The sequence below is a fragment of the Cottoperca gobio genome, chromosome 2, assembly GCF_900634415.1.
Source record: "Cottoperca gobio chromosome 2, fCotGob3.1, whole genome shotgun sequence".
In the NCBI taxonomy this organism is placed as follows: domain Eukaryota; kingdom Metazoa; phylum Chordata; class Actinopteri; order Perciformes; family Bovichtidae; genus Cottoperca; species Cottoperca gobio.
This window is the reverse complement of record NC_041356.1, coordinates 1,985,200-2,001,396: the sequence shown is the minus strand read 5'-3', so window position 1 is coordinate 2,001,396 and position 16,197 is coordinate 1,985,200. Positions and strand designations below refer to the sequence as shown.

The 16,197-nt window shown below is 42.0% G+C and overlaps 1 protein-coding gene across 1 annotated transcript in view; it reads right to left on the bottom strand.

Annotated features, from left to right (window-relative positions):
* Window positions 1-576: 576 nt before the first annotated feature.
* Window positions 577-16,197, bottom strand: part of LOC115019720 (mitofusin-2-like) — a 29,046-nt gene continuing 13,425 nt past the window's right edge. The window contains exons 13-18 of the mRNA XM_029449252.1: window positions 10,985-11,087; window positions 7,948-8,168; window positions 5,437-5,592; window positions 5,120-5,316; window positions 4,701-4,835; window positions 577-3,444 (exon numbers count right to left, since the gene is read on the bottom strand). Coding sequence (XP_029305112.1) covers window positions 3,375-3,444; window positions 4,701-4,835; window positions 5,120-5,316; window positions 5,437-5,592; window positions 7,948-8,168; window positions 10,985-11,087 — 882 coding nt within the window. The 3' untranslated portion in view covers window positions 577-3,374. The remainder of the gene's footprint in view (window positions 3,445-4,700; window positions 4,836-5,119; window positions 5,317-5,436; window positions 5,593-7,947; window positions 8,169-10,984; window positions 11,088-16,197) is intronic.

Sequence of the window (16,197 nt, the reverse complement as noted above, 5' to 3'; positions counted from 1 at the left end):
GAGGGCGTTCTTCAGGTTGCCATGGTATTTATTGCGTTAGCCTGACTGGTACTGGATGTATGAGGCCTTGCAGCTCCCACTGCAATCCATCTGGGCTACAAGCACGGAGACTAGGCTGGTTCTCAAACTGAGCATCCACCATCAGTCAGTGAGCGACAGACGCCAAGGTCCTGACTGAGGTGGAGCGGTCGGCAGGGTCCAGACCGGGAGGGCAGGAATGGGTGGGAAGAGGCGCCACGCTTCTGCTCCATGGCCAACTGGAAAGAGAGAAAGGAGGTCGCTCCACTTCCCCAGGGAGATCTCCACCGTGCCCCTCCGCCCTGGCAGTGGTGTGGTCCACTGTCTGATGTCTCAGAGCCTTTGTTCACACTTGGTAGACAGAAGTGTGTATGAAAGGCCGTCCTGCCTGAGCAACTCTCCTGTATAATGACTTTCTGTAGGAACACATGTTGTAGCTCAAACTGCTGACTCTTTCTTCAGCTTGCAACCGATCACTGGGGATGAACACCTGAACTCCGGCTTCACAGCACATTACAGTTTGGTCTCGAGTCACCAGTAACATTCTCAATACACAGGTTTCTTTGCATGATGTCACCTTTATTTTCAACCTACATACATGTTTGAATATTTTAACTGGACAACAAATTACAACAACCACTGCATGCTGATACTTTCACCTTCCTGAAGCCAAACATACAGCAACTACGTTGTGTAGAGTAGATTATGGGGGAAGACAAGAAAATGACTAAATAAAATCAGCAAATTGATAAAGTGCATATTTTCCCTCTGAAGGATGCGTATGGTCTAATCTGAAACCAGACTACTGAACAGGCTCAGGCACATCTGATCTGGGCTGTTGTTGCCTTCTTCAGCACGTTCCTATTGATTCCAACTGCAAGGCAAACTATTAAAATACATTATATTACACATTTTAGATTTAGATAGAGTACAATTTCATTTAAAACAATACATTTAGATGTTCAATTGAAAGGCTGTCGTCACTTCTTCACCCTTAACTTCTCTGGTTTGAGCATCTCTTCAGCTCGTGTCTGTCGTCTGTAGTACTTTTATTATACGTCTGTGGGACTCCTGGGCTGAAATAAAGTAACCCAACAGCATCACATGTATTTCAGATGCTCCTCTTTGTTTGGAGATGAAAGCAGACGGGAGCGGTGCAGAGTAGTGATGATACACAGCCATCAACAGTTCTACCAGCTCACATAAGGACTCTTGGTTTGGGGAAGGAGGATTCATCAGATATGTACGAGGAAGCTGAACACTCATTTTGTTTTAGTGTACCTGACATGACAAATCACACGGTTTTGAAACTCAAAATATTTTGCGGTTGAAAACATCAAAAGTAGTAGATTTTATAGGCTCATAATATTGAAATTTGATAGATCTATTGTTCTACATAAAGCATAACACTTCATTTTATTCATTAAAGAACAGTGAATGTGAAGTGGGACACTTGATGGAGTTAAGCTCCAGTGCTGCTCAGACTAAGCTCTGGCATGTCAGGCAGTAGATGACACATGGCGATACACCTCATACAGGCCAGAGATGTGGGGATGCTATCATTACCATTACATCGCAAGCGTGTCTTTAAAGTTAGAATCCCATGGAAAAGAATTCTGACCTCGTAATATTCAACTATTTGCATATGTCGTGGTCTTCTTCTGCAGCTATGCTATGGTGGCACTAAAGAAAATCATTCACAACAGGGGACCATCATCACAGAGAGACTCTAAATATTTATTTAACTTGTGCCGAGCCACGCAACACTGAATATATCCTACCAAGTGTTGAGTGCGTCTTCAAAGCCTGATCTCATTTCTGTGCCAGAGTTCCATTGTTGACGCTATAAATAGTCCCCAACAAATGCACTATTCCCTTCCCCCCTGTAAGTTTACAAACAGGAATCTTAGATTTGCTCCTTTCTTGTTGAACATGCTAAAATATATTCAATTACTTCAGACCAAACTTTATCCTTGCAAAAATGAGGATATAGGTTTACTCATGTAGACATCAGGCTATTCTACATATAAGGTGAGGGTTAATATTTACTACTTGTTTATCGGTTTGAATGATCCCATCAGTATGTGAAGTCTCCACATGTGACAGGTACGATCAGTTCAACTTGGTGCTCATAGAACTAAGCTTTAAAAGTAAAACAGAATATTCTTTCTTGTCATTTGAATGTCAATACGAGTTTCTTTTCCAGTGACAAACGGCAACAATATAATTTCTGACATTCATTCTCTGAAATATTTCCCAAATATACTAACTAGAAGAATAAATTATTTTTGCATTTAGGGATGTCACGAGAACCGATATTTCAGTACCAAGTCGATGCCCAAATTCTGTAAATGTGACAGTACTTGCTTTTCTACAGTACCGTACCTGACTTTGTGATTCATTAATTAAACTGACTGACGTTAGCTGTTAGCCGTTAGCTGTTAGCAGCCGGTATCAGTGGAGCTATTGACTTGCATTAAGGGGTGTTCAGGCTCCATTCAGTAACAATATGTATTGGGACAAAGAAAAATGTATGTGGTGGGTTCAAACGTGATCTTGTAAAATGCAGTTTTTGGTGAGAAACGTATTCAAGCTTACAGTTGTTTGAAGGAGATGTTTTCAAAGAAATATAAAATAGATATTAGAGTTATGACGTGTAAAACCTCCTGACAGTATTCCAATGTAATAAAGAAGTGTATGGGAGTTATTGTTTAGTTTCTTTAACCAAGGTATCGAATCAGTATGGAGAATGGTGGAGTTTCACTGGTATGGACTACTAAATGTCTGCTATCGGGACATCCCTAGTTTCATCATCCTACTAACATAAGACACTTTTTCCCAATCCCTCATGCTGACAGCCTTTTACTTCAGCGTGGCAAAATGTGTTCAAACACATTGTCCAGTGTTCAAAATGTATATACAAAATCACATCTACACAAGTTCAATATGGGATATTTAACTGGAATTGGATGCAGTCAGATGCTTCATGCTCATTTGCATATCACCACAACTGAACATGAAAGCACTCAGTGTATTTCCTGATTCTTATCTTCTGAGGGGATGTTCAGTTCTAGAGTCTGTGGTTAAACCTTTTTAATTTCATGTTGTGGCTTATATTTTCATTTTTGTGAGAGAAGTCCCCAGCTGACTACAGGACTCCCACCCTGAGCTCAAACCCTTATATCCATATGACAACCACCTGGTGGTTTTCCACTCAAACCATCTTCCATTCAGAACAGTGTGGATCATTTCTCTCATTATCTTCAAAGTTCAGAAGTTTGTCAACTAGAGGGGACACTTGAGAGGTGCAGCAATGTTCACCGGTGGTGCCGAGTCTCAGGTGGATGCTGTGTGCTTTACTTGCTGTGGTGCAGGTACTGCTGAGTGAACATGTTGAGCTCGCTGTCCAGCCAGCCCGCCTTGTTCCTATCACAACAAATACATGTTAAGAATATCTATACTTTATGTAACGAGATGCACGCCTGTAAGGGGCTGTACAGTAAATTGAGTAGTACAATTGGCTGAACTCACTTAAATAAGCGATCACTTTACCCATTTCCATTGTAGCACTTGTTCCCTCCAGCCTTTTGAATCAGTCAGCTGCAATGGCAGAAGGCTACTCTGAACATGTAACGCATGCAGCTGCTGCAACACTACGCTTTCTCTACAATCAATGAGACACCACCACCTTATACCTTACAGTGTAAGGTATAAGGTGGTGTAAGTGCTGTAAGCTATAAATAAGGTGGTGGTGTAAGGCTTACACCACCACCTTATTTATAGCTTACAGCGGCTTCTCTAACACCATGGGCTGTGTGAATACTCCATCCTGATTGGTTGCAGGGTGTCCATTCATTTCTGATATAGGACACCTACTAAGTAGTTTCAGTGAAACTGTTGGTTTGTAAATGAATGTGTTGGCTGTATCAAAAATGAGTAGCCATAGCAACAGGGACACAGTTAACACCTTAACCTGGAGCTGTTTTACAATGAGTGACTTCAATATTTCTTTTAACCTCTTTGGAGGATATGACAACTATGACTGTGAAGCAGATGAAGAAAGAGAAAATCTTGACATTGATTTGGGGACATGGGTGGCTAGTTAGCTTGTCTTGTTGGTAAACATACCGTCAAATGATATTTACTGTTTGGTCACCAGATGCATTGACTTTGAATCTTGATAGCAGAACGTTAGCTTTCTGGCTCATAGCATGAAATTGTAAAGGATTTCACTGCTTTGCTTAATATACATACGGTAGGTGGACTACAGTAATAACTGTACAGCCATATTTATATTGATGGAAATGAATGATGTACAGAAATACATCTGAACAGCTGGTTTCAGCAGTACAGTGACATGCGGGACAAACTAAATGCTTTTTAAACAAATACATTAATAGTTTTATGTATCATGTTTGCCGAATTCACTTGAAGGCACAATGATGCGAATATAATTATGCCTTACCTTACAGAATGAACCTTCTGGTAACACAAAGAGCCCTTTACATGAGATATAACATGTGCAGGCTGCTCATAATAATACGGAAGCTGTAAAACAGCAGCAACCAAATGGAGGCTGGTGCACCACATGTCCCAGAGCTGCTGGTGTCTTAGCCCCACCACCACCACCCAGGAGTCTGTCTGGCTGTTTGTGTATGTACTCTGAGTGTGGAGGTTCTTACCGCAGCAGCTTAGCCTTGCTCTGTAGGCTGTCCAACAGCTCGATCTTGCTGTTCATGTCAGTGATCTGATCCTCCAGGTTCTGACGGGTGACGTCTACCTGCTGGCACAGCTGAGCAAACACACCTGCCAACTCCCTGATGACCAGAGACCAGAGACAAACAGGTTTAGGGCCGCACACATGCTGCGTTTGTTGCACGCTTACATCCATTGTTGTCAAAGTAGACTCGCAGAAGGCGCCCAGAAACACAAGAGCGAAGCACAACCTGCCTCAGCGCCCTGGCACCCGACGCCTGACAGACGCAGCATTTGTACGGCCCTTTAGAAAACATCGTAATAACAGAGAGGTTCTTCACGGTCTTCTTTTTAAACTGACAAACGGCTCTGAGGCTTGATGATGGTGTTCAACTGTTAAACTTACTGCTGGACTTGGTGGCTGCAGTTGGATCCGGTGTAGCTGACGATGAGCTGCAGCTTCTCACTGGCGTAGTTCACAAACTGTCGCTTAAAAGTTCTCTCCTTGGCCTTGGTGGTCCAGGTGAGCCGCTCGTAGATGTAGAGGAGTCCGTACAAACCTACTGACAGGGCGATCAGACGCCAGCCCACTGCCTTCCAGACCTGCACACACAAACAAATTCATGTCTGGCCGACCCGTGCTCTCTCTGTGCTACATCTAAACACACACTGGGGCAGAATTAGAATTTTCGTGAGTGCGTGCGTGTGTGTGTGTGTGCTCACCACGCCTCCAACCACAAGGACACCCATGGAAGTACGTGAGGTAAGTGAGGCCAGACCAGTCACCATGGAGACCATCAGCTCTTCCTGGGTCATGGAGCTTTGTGGGAATGGAGGCATGCTGCTGCTGACTGGAGTCAGAGCCATGGACCGAGGTACCTGCAGGCAGAACACAGCTGAGAACAGTACAGCGCATGTACAAGTGACTGAAGAGAAATGGTCTTATTCACACTTAAACTGTTTTCTAAGACATGAACCAAATTAAATAATAAACAGCCTTAGTGGATACTGCAAACATTAGTTAACCCTTAAAGATGCAAAGTGTGGTTTTGAGCCACCTGCTCCAAATAAATAGGGGGCAGTATTTCACCTCTATATACTGTAGTATAGTAGTGAAGTAGATTGGCTTATTTATTGTAATGTATTATAATGTTTTCTTTATATTGTGTGTTGTATTCTACAGCTTTGTCTCTAGTGATCTGTCTGTCACATTGTCTCTTTAACTTATTGTATTTGAGACATTTGACAGGAATTGATCATTGTTATTCCAACAACAACGTTATTGTGTGATTAAGTGATTACAGGACAAGTGAAGACGAGCACGGGGACAGTCTGACTTCACCACCTCGATAAAGTGCATGCTGGATCCACTTCATTTCAAATATTCAAACCAGTAGAGGTGCTTGTGCTAGTGAACTATCACTTTACCATAAGTACCTTTAAATTGACAAAATAAACAAACAAAACTTTCCAATTCCATTATTATCTATATTACAAAGGGGGGTTTCATACATATCCTGATTTACAGGTCATTTTATTCCTAAAAATATGGAGAATTATTTTTTGATTTTTTGGCATGACTTTACAGTATTTTCAGATTTTAAAATGTTTTTATTTTTGATCTTTTCGCCTTTATTAGAAAGGACAGCCGTGGATAGTGAGGAAAGCAGAGAGAGAGGGGGGAGGACAGGCTGCAGGTTGGATTCCAGCCTGGGCCGCTGCAGGACTCAGCCTTTAGTATGTGCCCCAAGTATTTTATGATCTATGGAGTGATACAAAGATATCCAAAATACTCCATTCCGATAAACATTCACTTTAATTCTGTCTCCTGGCGTATTGCTTGGGTCACAGGTCCGATAATTCAATCGAAGAGACTGGGGCTAGCGGGGCAGAGTTATGGTAGAAAGGCTACCGTATTTTGACTCTTTATGCACAAACTCAAGGAACATTATATAATTACATGTGACAAATATGATTGTTTGATTGATTGATATGAACAAGTAGCATTCACCGAATTGAAACAAGCAATTTACAACAAGTTTGTGCAGTTAAGAGTTGCTGAATGTGAAACACTTGTGGGTCAAACCTCACAGAAAATATAGTGAGAGGTTTAGGAGAAGAGTACAATCATGCTCTTGTCTAGTCTATCTGCCAAAATAACCTTTAGAACATGGGTAGCCAACGCGGTGTTCTAAAAATAGCAGTAGTCACCATGAAGCTCCGTCTAAAATTTGTATTTAATTGTTTTGCTGTTTTGTTTTTTTTAACACTTGAATTATTCTTTATTTTAAAATGACAATATTGAATATAGAATTTAAAAAACAAAAATGTTTTATGTATATATGAACTCTGACCCTGTCTGGGGTCTTGTCTGGGCAAGCTAAATCTCCATTTCCCTGTTCACTGAGACAAGCTAGCGGGAGGAGCTATGATGGGGCGCCAGCTGCGTTTGTTACGCAAAACATGACAGAAAAGCGAAAGAAAACTAACTATTTTCACAATGATTGGGAGGAAGAAGTATTTTTTACAACAGTGAAAGAAAAGTGTGAATGTCTCATTTGCGGGGTGACGGCAAAGCGACACATTGTGGAGACACTTCGGGGTCTTGAAAGGTGCAATGATGATTATTGAAAACACTGTTCTAAGACGAGAAGAAAGGTTCCGATGTCATCTCCACTCTCTGAGGTTACAATGTTAGTGTTTGTACAAACAGGATATGATTTGAAGATGTGACAGTTAATGATTTCCTATAAAATGTTACAGAAGTGATACTTTGTACTAAAATATAACTGCTGTGATTTTGAACAAAATACTACAAATGTGCTCATTCATACAAAACTGTCAATAAAGACATTTACAAAAATATCAGAGATGTGATAACTCTGACTTTCAAATGTTGAAATAGATTGAGGACATAAATAAATAATGTTGCATGTTTAAATATATCAGTTTCCTACCATGGTAAATCATTGTTAATAATCATTGTGAGGTATACTTAACATTAACATGTGATCAGACAGTCTCTTCACATATATGAATATTTATTAGGATTATTATTACTAATGATAATATTATCATTAAAGTTGAATCGTGCAACTATGTTATTCAGGAAGTTTGTATCAAACAAGTAGCCCTTCGTATTATTCAGTACCTTTGAAGTACCTCTCAGTATCAAAAAGGTTGGTGCCCCCTGCTTTAGAAGCTTCACTGGCTTTTTGTTCTTGATGGGGTTACCTGGTCGTTGTAGCCCATGAGGGCTCGCCGGGTGTTCTTGGGCCCCAGGAAGCGGTTGACCAGCATGGTCCAGCCCAGAGAGAAGTGGAAGCTGATATCCTCCTGAAAGTCGCTGCAGAGCTTGTCACAGGCCAGGTCATAACTGAGGCTAAAGCAGTGACGAGGAACCAGCTTGTCAACCTGCTCTCTGACTGGGTTGGGCAGCAGAGGCTTCAGACCATCTGCAGAAACACACACATCAGAAATTAGCAAAGATATCAGTGACACACAGTTTGTCTGTAGTAGGGGTGGATGATGTGACCTAAAATGTATATCACGGTATTACAAAAAGAAAAGGGATACTTCACTCAAAACATGATTCCATCTCTTTTCACTCAATTGGCAATGTAAGGGAAAATATCTTAAGAAAAAAGTGATATTAAATAAAGCGGATGTGTTTATTGCTTCAAATAGGATTTAAAACAAGGTATACAGGTACATCTCAATAAATTAGAATATCGTGGAAAAGTTAGTTTATTTCACTAATTCAATTCAAAAGGTGAAACTCATATATTATATGGATTCATTACACACAAAGTGAAATATTTAAAGCCTTTATTTGTTTTAATCTTGATGATTACGGCTTACAGCTAATAAATTAGAATATTACATAAGACCAATAAAAAAGAGACAGAAATGTCGGCCTTCTGAAAAGTATGTTCATGTGTCTGCACTCAGGTACTTGGTTGGGCCTCCTTTTGCATGAATTACTGCATCAATGCGGCGTGGCATGGAGACGATCAGCCTGTGGCACTGCTGAGGGGTTATGGAAGCCCAGGTTGCTTCGATAGCGGCCTTCAGCTCATCTGCATTGTTGGGCCTCGTGTCTCTCATATTCCTCTTGACATTGCCCCAGAGATTTTCTATAGGGTTCAGGTCAGGCGAGTTTGCTGGCCAATCAAGCACATTGATTCCATGGTCATTAAACCAGGCATTAGTACTTTTGGCAGTGGGCAGGTGCCAAGTCCTGCTGGAAAATTAAATCAGCATCTCCAAAAAGCTTCTCAGAAGAAGGAAGCATGAAGTGCTCTAAAGCTTCCTGATAGACTGCTGCGTTCACTTTGGACTTGAGAAAACCCAGTGGACCAACACCAGCAGAGGACATGGCTCCCCAAATCATTACCGACTGTGGAAACTTCACACTGGACTTCAAGCAACTTGGATTCTGTGCCTCTCCACTCTTCCTCCAGACTCGGGGACCTTGATTTCCAAATGAAATGCAAAATCTACTTTCATCTGAAAAGATGACTTTGGACCACTGAGCAATTTCTCTAGCGCAGGTAAGACGCTTCTGACGTTGCCTCTGGTTCAGGAGTGGCTTGACATGAGGAATGCGACAGTTGTAGCCCATGTCCTGGATAAGTCTGTGTGTGGTGGCTCTTCACTGACTCCAGCCTCAGTCCTTGTGAAGCTCCCCCAAATTTTTGAATGGCCTCTTCTTGATGATCCTCTCAAGGCTGCGGTTATCCCTGTTGCTTGTGCACCTTATCCGACCACACTTTTTCCTTCCATTCAACTTTCTATGGATATGTTTGGATACAGCACTCTGGGAACAGCCAGCTTCTTTAGCAATGACCTTTTGAGGCTTTCCCTCCTTGTGGAGAGTGTCAATGACTGTCTTCTGGACAACTGTCAAGTCAGCAGTCTTCCCCACGATTGTGAAACCTGCTGAACCAGATTGACCATTGACCAGACCATTTAAAGGCTCAGGAAACCTTTGCAGGTGTTTTGACTTCATTAGCTGATTAGAGTGTGACACCATGAGTCAACAATATTGAACTTTCTCACAATATTCTAATTTTCTGAGATACTGATTTTTGGGTATTCATTAGCTGTAAGCCGTAATCATCAAGATTAAAACAAATAAAGACTTGAAATATTTAACTTTGTGTGTAATGAATCCATATAATATATGAGTTTCACTTTTTGAATTGAGTTAGTGAAATAAACTGACTTTTCCACGATATTCTTATTTATTGAGCTGTACCTGTATGCCGACATGTGTTGTAGTCTGCCCAATAATGGATGTTATTTAGTAAAGTTAGTGTAATTCATTCTCAGAGTTGTTTTTAGTTGAGCAAACTTGATTTCTGAGCTACCTGAATCTAAAGGCACTGTCACAGTTCCGTATGGCAGAAACGTATGCTGGCACATATGAAAACTAGCATATACAACGTATATGAACATATACAGAGCCTATTGATAGCGTATCACGTACTTATACAAAACGTATCAGAGCGAATGGCCAACGCTGAGGCTCTGTATACGTTCATATACATTGTATATGCTAATTTTCATATGCGCCAGCATACGTTTCTGCCATACGGAACTGTGTGACAGGGCCTTAAGCAATAAACAATATTAAGAGAGCAAAAACACTTTTTTCATAAGTTTGTTCACCTCTGAAATGGTGCCACATAATTTGTGATCCGACATACCAAAAGCAACCAAACTGGGAATTACATCATACTATAATGACAGATGTCCTATGTATGTGTGTGTGTGTGTGTATCCGAGTTGTGAAATTATTTGGATCAGCGGTTGTGTAGAAATCTGTGAAAACCCGGTCCGGCTGGCCTTTGGTTAGCGTCTCCGCGATTGCGCTTAGCAGTAAAAGTGGCCCATCAGAGACTATGCGGACGCAACATGAGAGCGAGCCGCCGCAGTTCAGCGAGGTAGTGGCCAGTCACATAACCATCGACAGTATAACCTGTGTGGATGTTACATATTTCATCAGGTGTTGTAGCAAGTAGAGCGCCCTTGTGTGTGCTAAAACCAAAAAGTGTGTGTTTATCACGGTAACGAAAGTATCACAAAATTCATGTTGTGGCAGGACATGACACTAATGAAACCGGTATACAACCGACCCCTAGGTTACATACATGTTTCATAAAAGGATACTAGTCATAGTAAATAGTGTAGCATGCATGTAGCCAGAGCTCATAGTACATTAAAGTCCATAGGAGCCTGTCTCATGTGCAAACAGCAGGAGGGTTACCAATCATGTCGGCCTGTGTGGCCTGCAGGGAACTGGTGATGGAGGTGGAGCACCTCCCTGACAAGTTGTTGCCTAGACCCTCTTCTATGTGGCGGTGGAGCTCCTAGAACAAAAAACAAACAACCACAACAAAGAAACGGTCAAAAAAACAACTGCTGACGTTTGGTTTCCTTACATTTACATCCTGCCTGAACACTGAACCAGAATAACTGACACTAATGTAGACATTCAAACAGTGCTAGCTGCGTTAGCGAGTGGCATTAGCGTTGGAGAGTATGCGGTCGATAGAGAGAGAGCGTGTGTGACAGTAAAATAGAAGTAACACTGTGGCTGTAACCGTAGCAGTTCAGTGCATGTACAGTTTATTTGTGAATAAATGCTACAACTCCTCAAGACCCAAGTCAAGCCCCCGTATCTTTCTTGCGCCCTGCTGATTAAAGCGAAGGCAACGACTTCAGCCCAGGCTCACTTAAGGTGGACTGACCTTTAAGGTGAACCAGCTATTCTCATTTTAGTGACTTAGCTGTCCGTGTGGACACCACAGAAGAGCGAGTCGATGCAGTTCAGTGAAGGAGCGGCTGGTCACACACACACACACACACACACACACACACACACACACACACACACACACACACACACACACACACACACACACACACACACACACACACACACACACACACACACACACACACACACACACACAGAGAGAGAGGGCTTGTGTCCTATGAACGGCAGGAAAATCCTAAATCCTCAGTTGTTTACACTCCTTCTGCTCTCTCCTGCTCGGTGTGGTTCATGTTTAGCTATTACTCTGCCTCCTTTAAAGGTATATGTATTAAATGTAGTTTATATGCAGGGTTTGAGGAGAGTCTTAGATAGCTAGAAGCGCTGCGCCGCATCATGGAAAGTCAGTGGTTAGCAACTGTAGCTGTTAGCAAGCCCCCTGTAGCTGGTCCAGGCCGACCAGAGGTAGTTCCTGTTAGCTGAAGTGTAAGCAGAAGCCCACGGACGGTTCACCACCAACCGTTTCTAACAGGTTCTCCCCACTCAGCAACACACACCGAGAAGCCAATTCTGGTTATCAGTAGCTCAATTCTGAGATACGTGAGGTTTGAGACACGAGCAACCATTCCTGGGGCAAGAGCGGGCAACATAGAAGCACATTTAAAACTGCTGACTAAGGCTAAATGTAAATACAATAAGATTATTATTCCCATCGGAGGTAATGACACCCGTCAATCGGAGTGCACTAAAATGAATGTGGAGTCGGTGTGTACATATGCAAAGACAATGTCGGACTCCGTAGTTTTCTCTGGTCCGCTGCCAAATCTAACGAGTGATGACATGTCATCATTCCGATGCTGGCTGTCATGGTGGTGTCCAGATAATGATGTGCAGTGTTTCCCCTAGGTTTACTGCTTTGGGGGGTGCAAGGGGTGCGTGCGTGGCGCGGTTTCTATTTAGTTCTGTCCTCTCCTTTCCTCCGCTCTGTAGGTGTGTGCACACACACACACACACTTGTGTGTGTCAGATGCGAAGCCCCGCCCTTCGCAAAATGGAGCGAAGGAGAGAATGTGAATGCGCAAAGTAGACAGTACACACTGAAACGTGCACATAAGTTAGATCAATTAGATCAATAGCATAAGCGTTTAGTATATTTAATAAAAGAGCACCTGTCAATGTGAAAAGTGAGTTGTGAATAAAAATGTTTTTGTTTGGGTTTTTTTCAAAAAAAAAAACACCTTCAATTTCAGGGGGGCGTGGGGCTCCGATGGCGGGGCGCAGCGCCCCTCCAAGACAATGGTAGGGGAAACACTGATGTGGGCTTCGTAGATAATTGGTGGACTTTCTGGGGAACTCCTGGTCTGATTAGGAGTGACAGCATCCATCCTACTTTGGATGGAGCAGAACTCATAATAATAATAACATTACAAAGTTTATTAGTGGACCTAATCCATGACAACCAGGAGTTGAGACCAGGAGGCAGAGTTGCAGTCTTACACGCTCTCTCTGTGCTTCCATCTGGTCACCCACTCAAATCCCCATAGTGACTGTCTGCCCCACGACCACTGAAATTAATAAAATCAGTAGTAACCAGAAGAGGAGTTATACATGAAAACCTAATACAAATGTACACTACTGCTGCAATAGTGCAACTAAATAAAAAAGTTAAATGTTGACTTTTAAACATCAGATCTTTGTCATCTAAAGCTGCACTAGTAAATTATTTAATATCAGATAAGATTAATTTATTTTGTCTCACTGAAACCTGGCTGAGACATGAAGAATATGTCGGTCTAAATGAATCCGCTCCGCCTGGTCATAGGACACCTCCTATGACCAGGCGGCTGCAGCCATATTCCACTCAAACCTATTAATCAATCAATCCTAAACTAAACTATAACTCTTTTGAAAGCCTTGTTCTTACGCTTTCATACCCAACATGAAAAACAATAAAGCCAATTTATTTGTTACTGTGTACCGCCCTCCTGGTCCGTATTCTGACTTGCTCTGCAGGTGTTAGCTCTGCAGGTGTTAGCTCTGCAGGTGTTAGCTCTGCAGGTGTTAGCTCTGAAGGTGTTAGCTCTGAAGGTGTTAGCTCTGAAGGTGTTAGCTCTGAAGGTGTTAGCTCTGCTACTACGAGCAGCCAGAGTGCAGCTCGTCTGCTGCTGGTCCATGTCCCGACCAGAGCGGTAGTGTTTTAACATTAATTCCGATTCATTTTATTCATGGTGTATAACATTAATGCTTTCAAGCAGTGGTGGCTGAGGGGGATGGCTCTAGTTTTTGTTTTTCAAGCAGCACTTTATCGCTCAGCAAAATAAAAATAAAGTCTAAAAACACACAATGTTAACTTTATTCAAACGCACTCGACTCATCCTTTCAGCTCGTGCAGTTTGGCATGTTTCGTGCTGTAATGCAGCTCAAGAGCCTTTTCCATGACCGCAAGCACAGACACAAACACTGGCCTTTTACTTCCACAAAGAAATAATCGTTTGTCCATTTCTCCTGGAACATTCGCATCCACCTTTCTTTGTTACACTCGCTATGCTGTGTTCGCTGATGTCAATGACCGTCTCTTTTAATATTGAAGTTTTTGACAAAACGTGACCACGTGATGACAGGTTCCGCTCGTGTGGTGTTCAAGGACCCTGACCTTGGCCAGGAAAATCAGTCAGTCGCGGGTTAAATTCTATATCTGACTAGATTTTTTTTGGAGTTTTTTTGCGTGTGTTTATGAATTACCTCGCAGGCCGTACACACAAACGTCCCCCAAAAACACGTGAACGCCCCCTGGGGGGCGCTGCCGCCCCCGTTGAGAACCCCTGCTGTAGCTGTTCTATAGCTGGTTGAGTCCATCGCTGATTCGTTCGGGTTGCTCAATGGTGAGAACCGTTTGCTCTCTCTACTTGTGTACTATCACCCATTTGCTGTCACCTGTGCACCCTTATATACAGACAGCCTAGTGCAGTGTTACTCATTGCGCAGCTCGCCAAGCTTTAATTGGTGGCTCGCGTGGCAGTAGGCTAAATAAAGGGGTGATAACTATGACTGCAGTCAATACAGATATTTCATAAAAACAAGCAGGTCTATTACATACAACCCATTAAAACACAGTATCTGCTCTATAAGCCTATAAATAATGAAAAAAATAATTGATAAAGATGCAAATAGATCGCTAAATTGGAGGATACTACGACCAACCTGGCACTTCGACGGTCTGGTTGACTCGTTTCACCATTTCATGCTAGTTCGCTACAGACATAAAATGGATCGATTTCTTATTAAAAAGTTGCACACCAGGTGGTGGACAGAAACAAAGCGTGACAAACGAGGAAAATTAATATTTGGCTTTGGCGCATCCAACAACCGCAAATCGAGAGGAAGTTGCTGGAGATGTGGTTTGTGGACAGACAGCAGCTGCTCCCGTTAAAAAGAAAGAAAGGTACAAGCCACACAAGACGAGCAAAGGAAATTTGAAGAAAAGTGGACAGAGGAATTTGTATTTGTCCTCCACGAGTCGAACCCTTTGTGCTTAATGTGCAAACAAACCCGCTCTGGTTTCAAGCGAAGTCATTTGCGCATCCAAAATTCAACGAAACTTATGCACCTGGAAGTGAAATTAGTAAATAAAATAGAGCACCTTTCTTCTTCTCTTTCTGGACAACAAAGGCTCATACACAGGACAATTAATACAACTGAACGATTCACTGAGGCATCTTTTGAGATCGCATGGATTTTGGCTCAGGCAAAAAAAACCTTCTCAGACTCAAACATTGTGAAACACTGCTTTTTGGCTTCAGCAGAAATATTGTTTGCAGAGTTTGACAACATCATCCCAGTATTAATGTAGTCCTGCTTGTATTGGTTGGTTGCATTGCATATTGTATGTTCTGGGTGGGATGACAGATTAATAAACAGACATGCTTTTTATGACTGGATGTAGCTTTTCATACTTTGCAGTAAAAGTGGCTCTCCTTATTGACTTTGTCCAATCAATGCGGCTCTCATGTAAAAAATAGTGAAGACCACTGGCCTAGTGCATTTAATCCCCGCCACCAAGTGTCCAAAATAATATTGCAGGGCTTAAACCAAATAATAAAATGCCAACAATAACGCAAAATGGCTTCTACATTCAGAATGTACATGAACCAACTCACTGTTTAAACTCTGGACCTGGCATATGGTATTGAAATTGAACATTTATTAGTCTGTCGACATTATCAGACCATTTTTCAATAGCTGTCCTGTTACTGGACTACAAGCCAGTAGGCAAAATATCCTGAATTATATGAATATGTTGCTTAAAAGGTACTAGTATGGAATAAGAATATAAGATACTTGGGAGTAAAAATAAATATAAAAACATAATTCAAAGAGATAAGCAGGCTTACGTTCTAGATTTAGTGCTTCAGTCAGCTTTTGGTTTTCAGCTATTAGAATTAGTTTGTCCAGGTCAGTCTGACCTCATGTTTTGTGGCCTGTACTTACACTCTTAGCAATGAAACCGCATGTTTGGCAATTAAAGAGATTGCAGAATGGAATTAGTAGATCATGATTCAGTCTGGACTGCTCTTATATAACACGGATTACATGGGCTTTTTCCCCAGAGGGAGCTTTACACTATGCAGCATGTAGATACCGGACTGAATATTTCTATGTTACTGTTAAAAGCAGGAATATTTCAGGAAACACACACAGCAAAA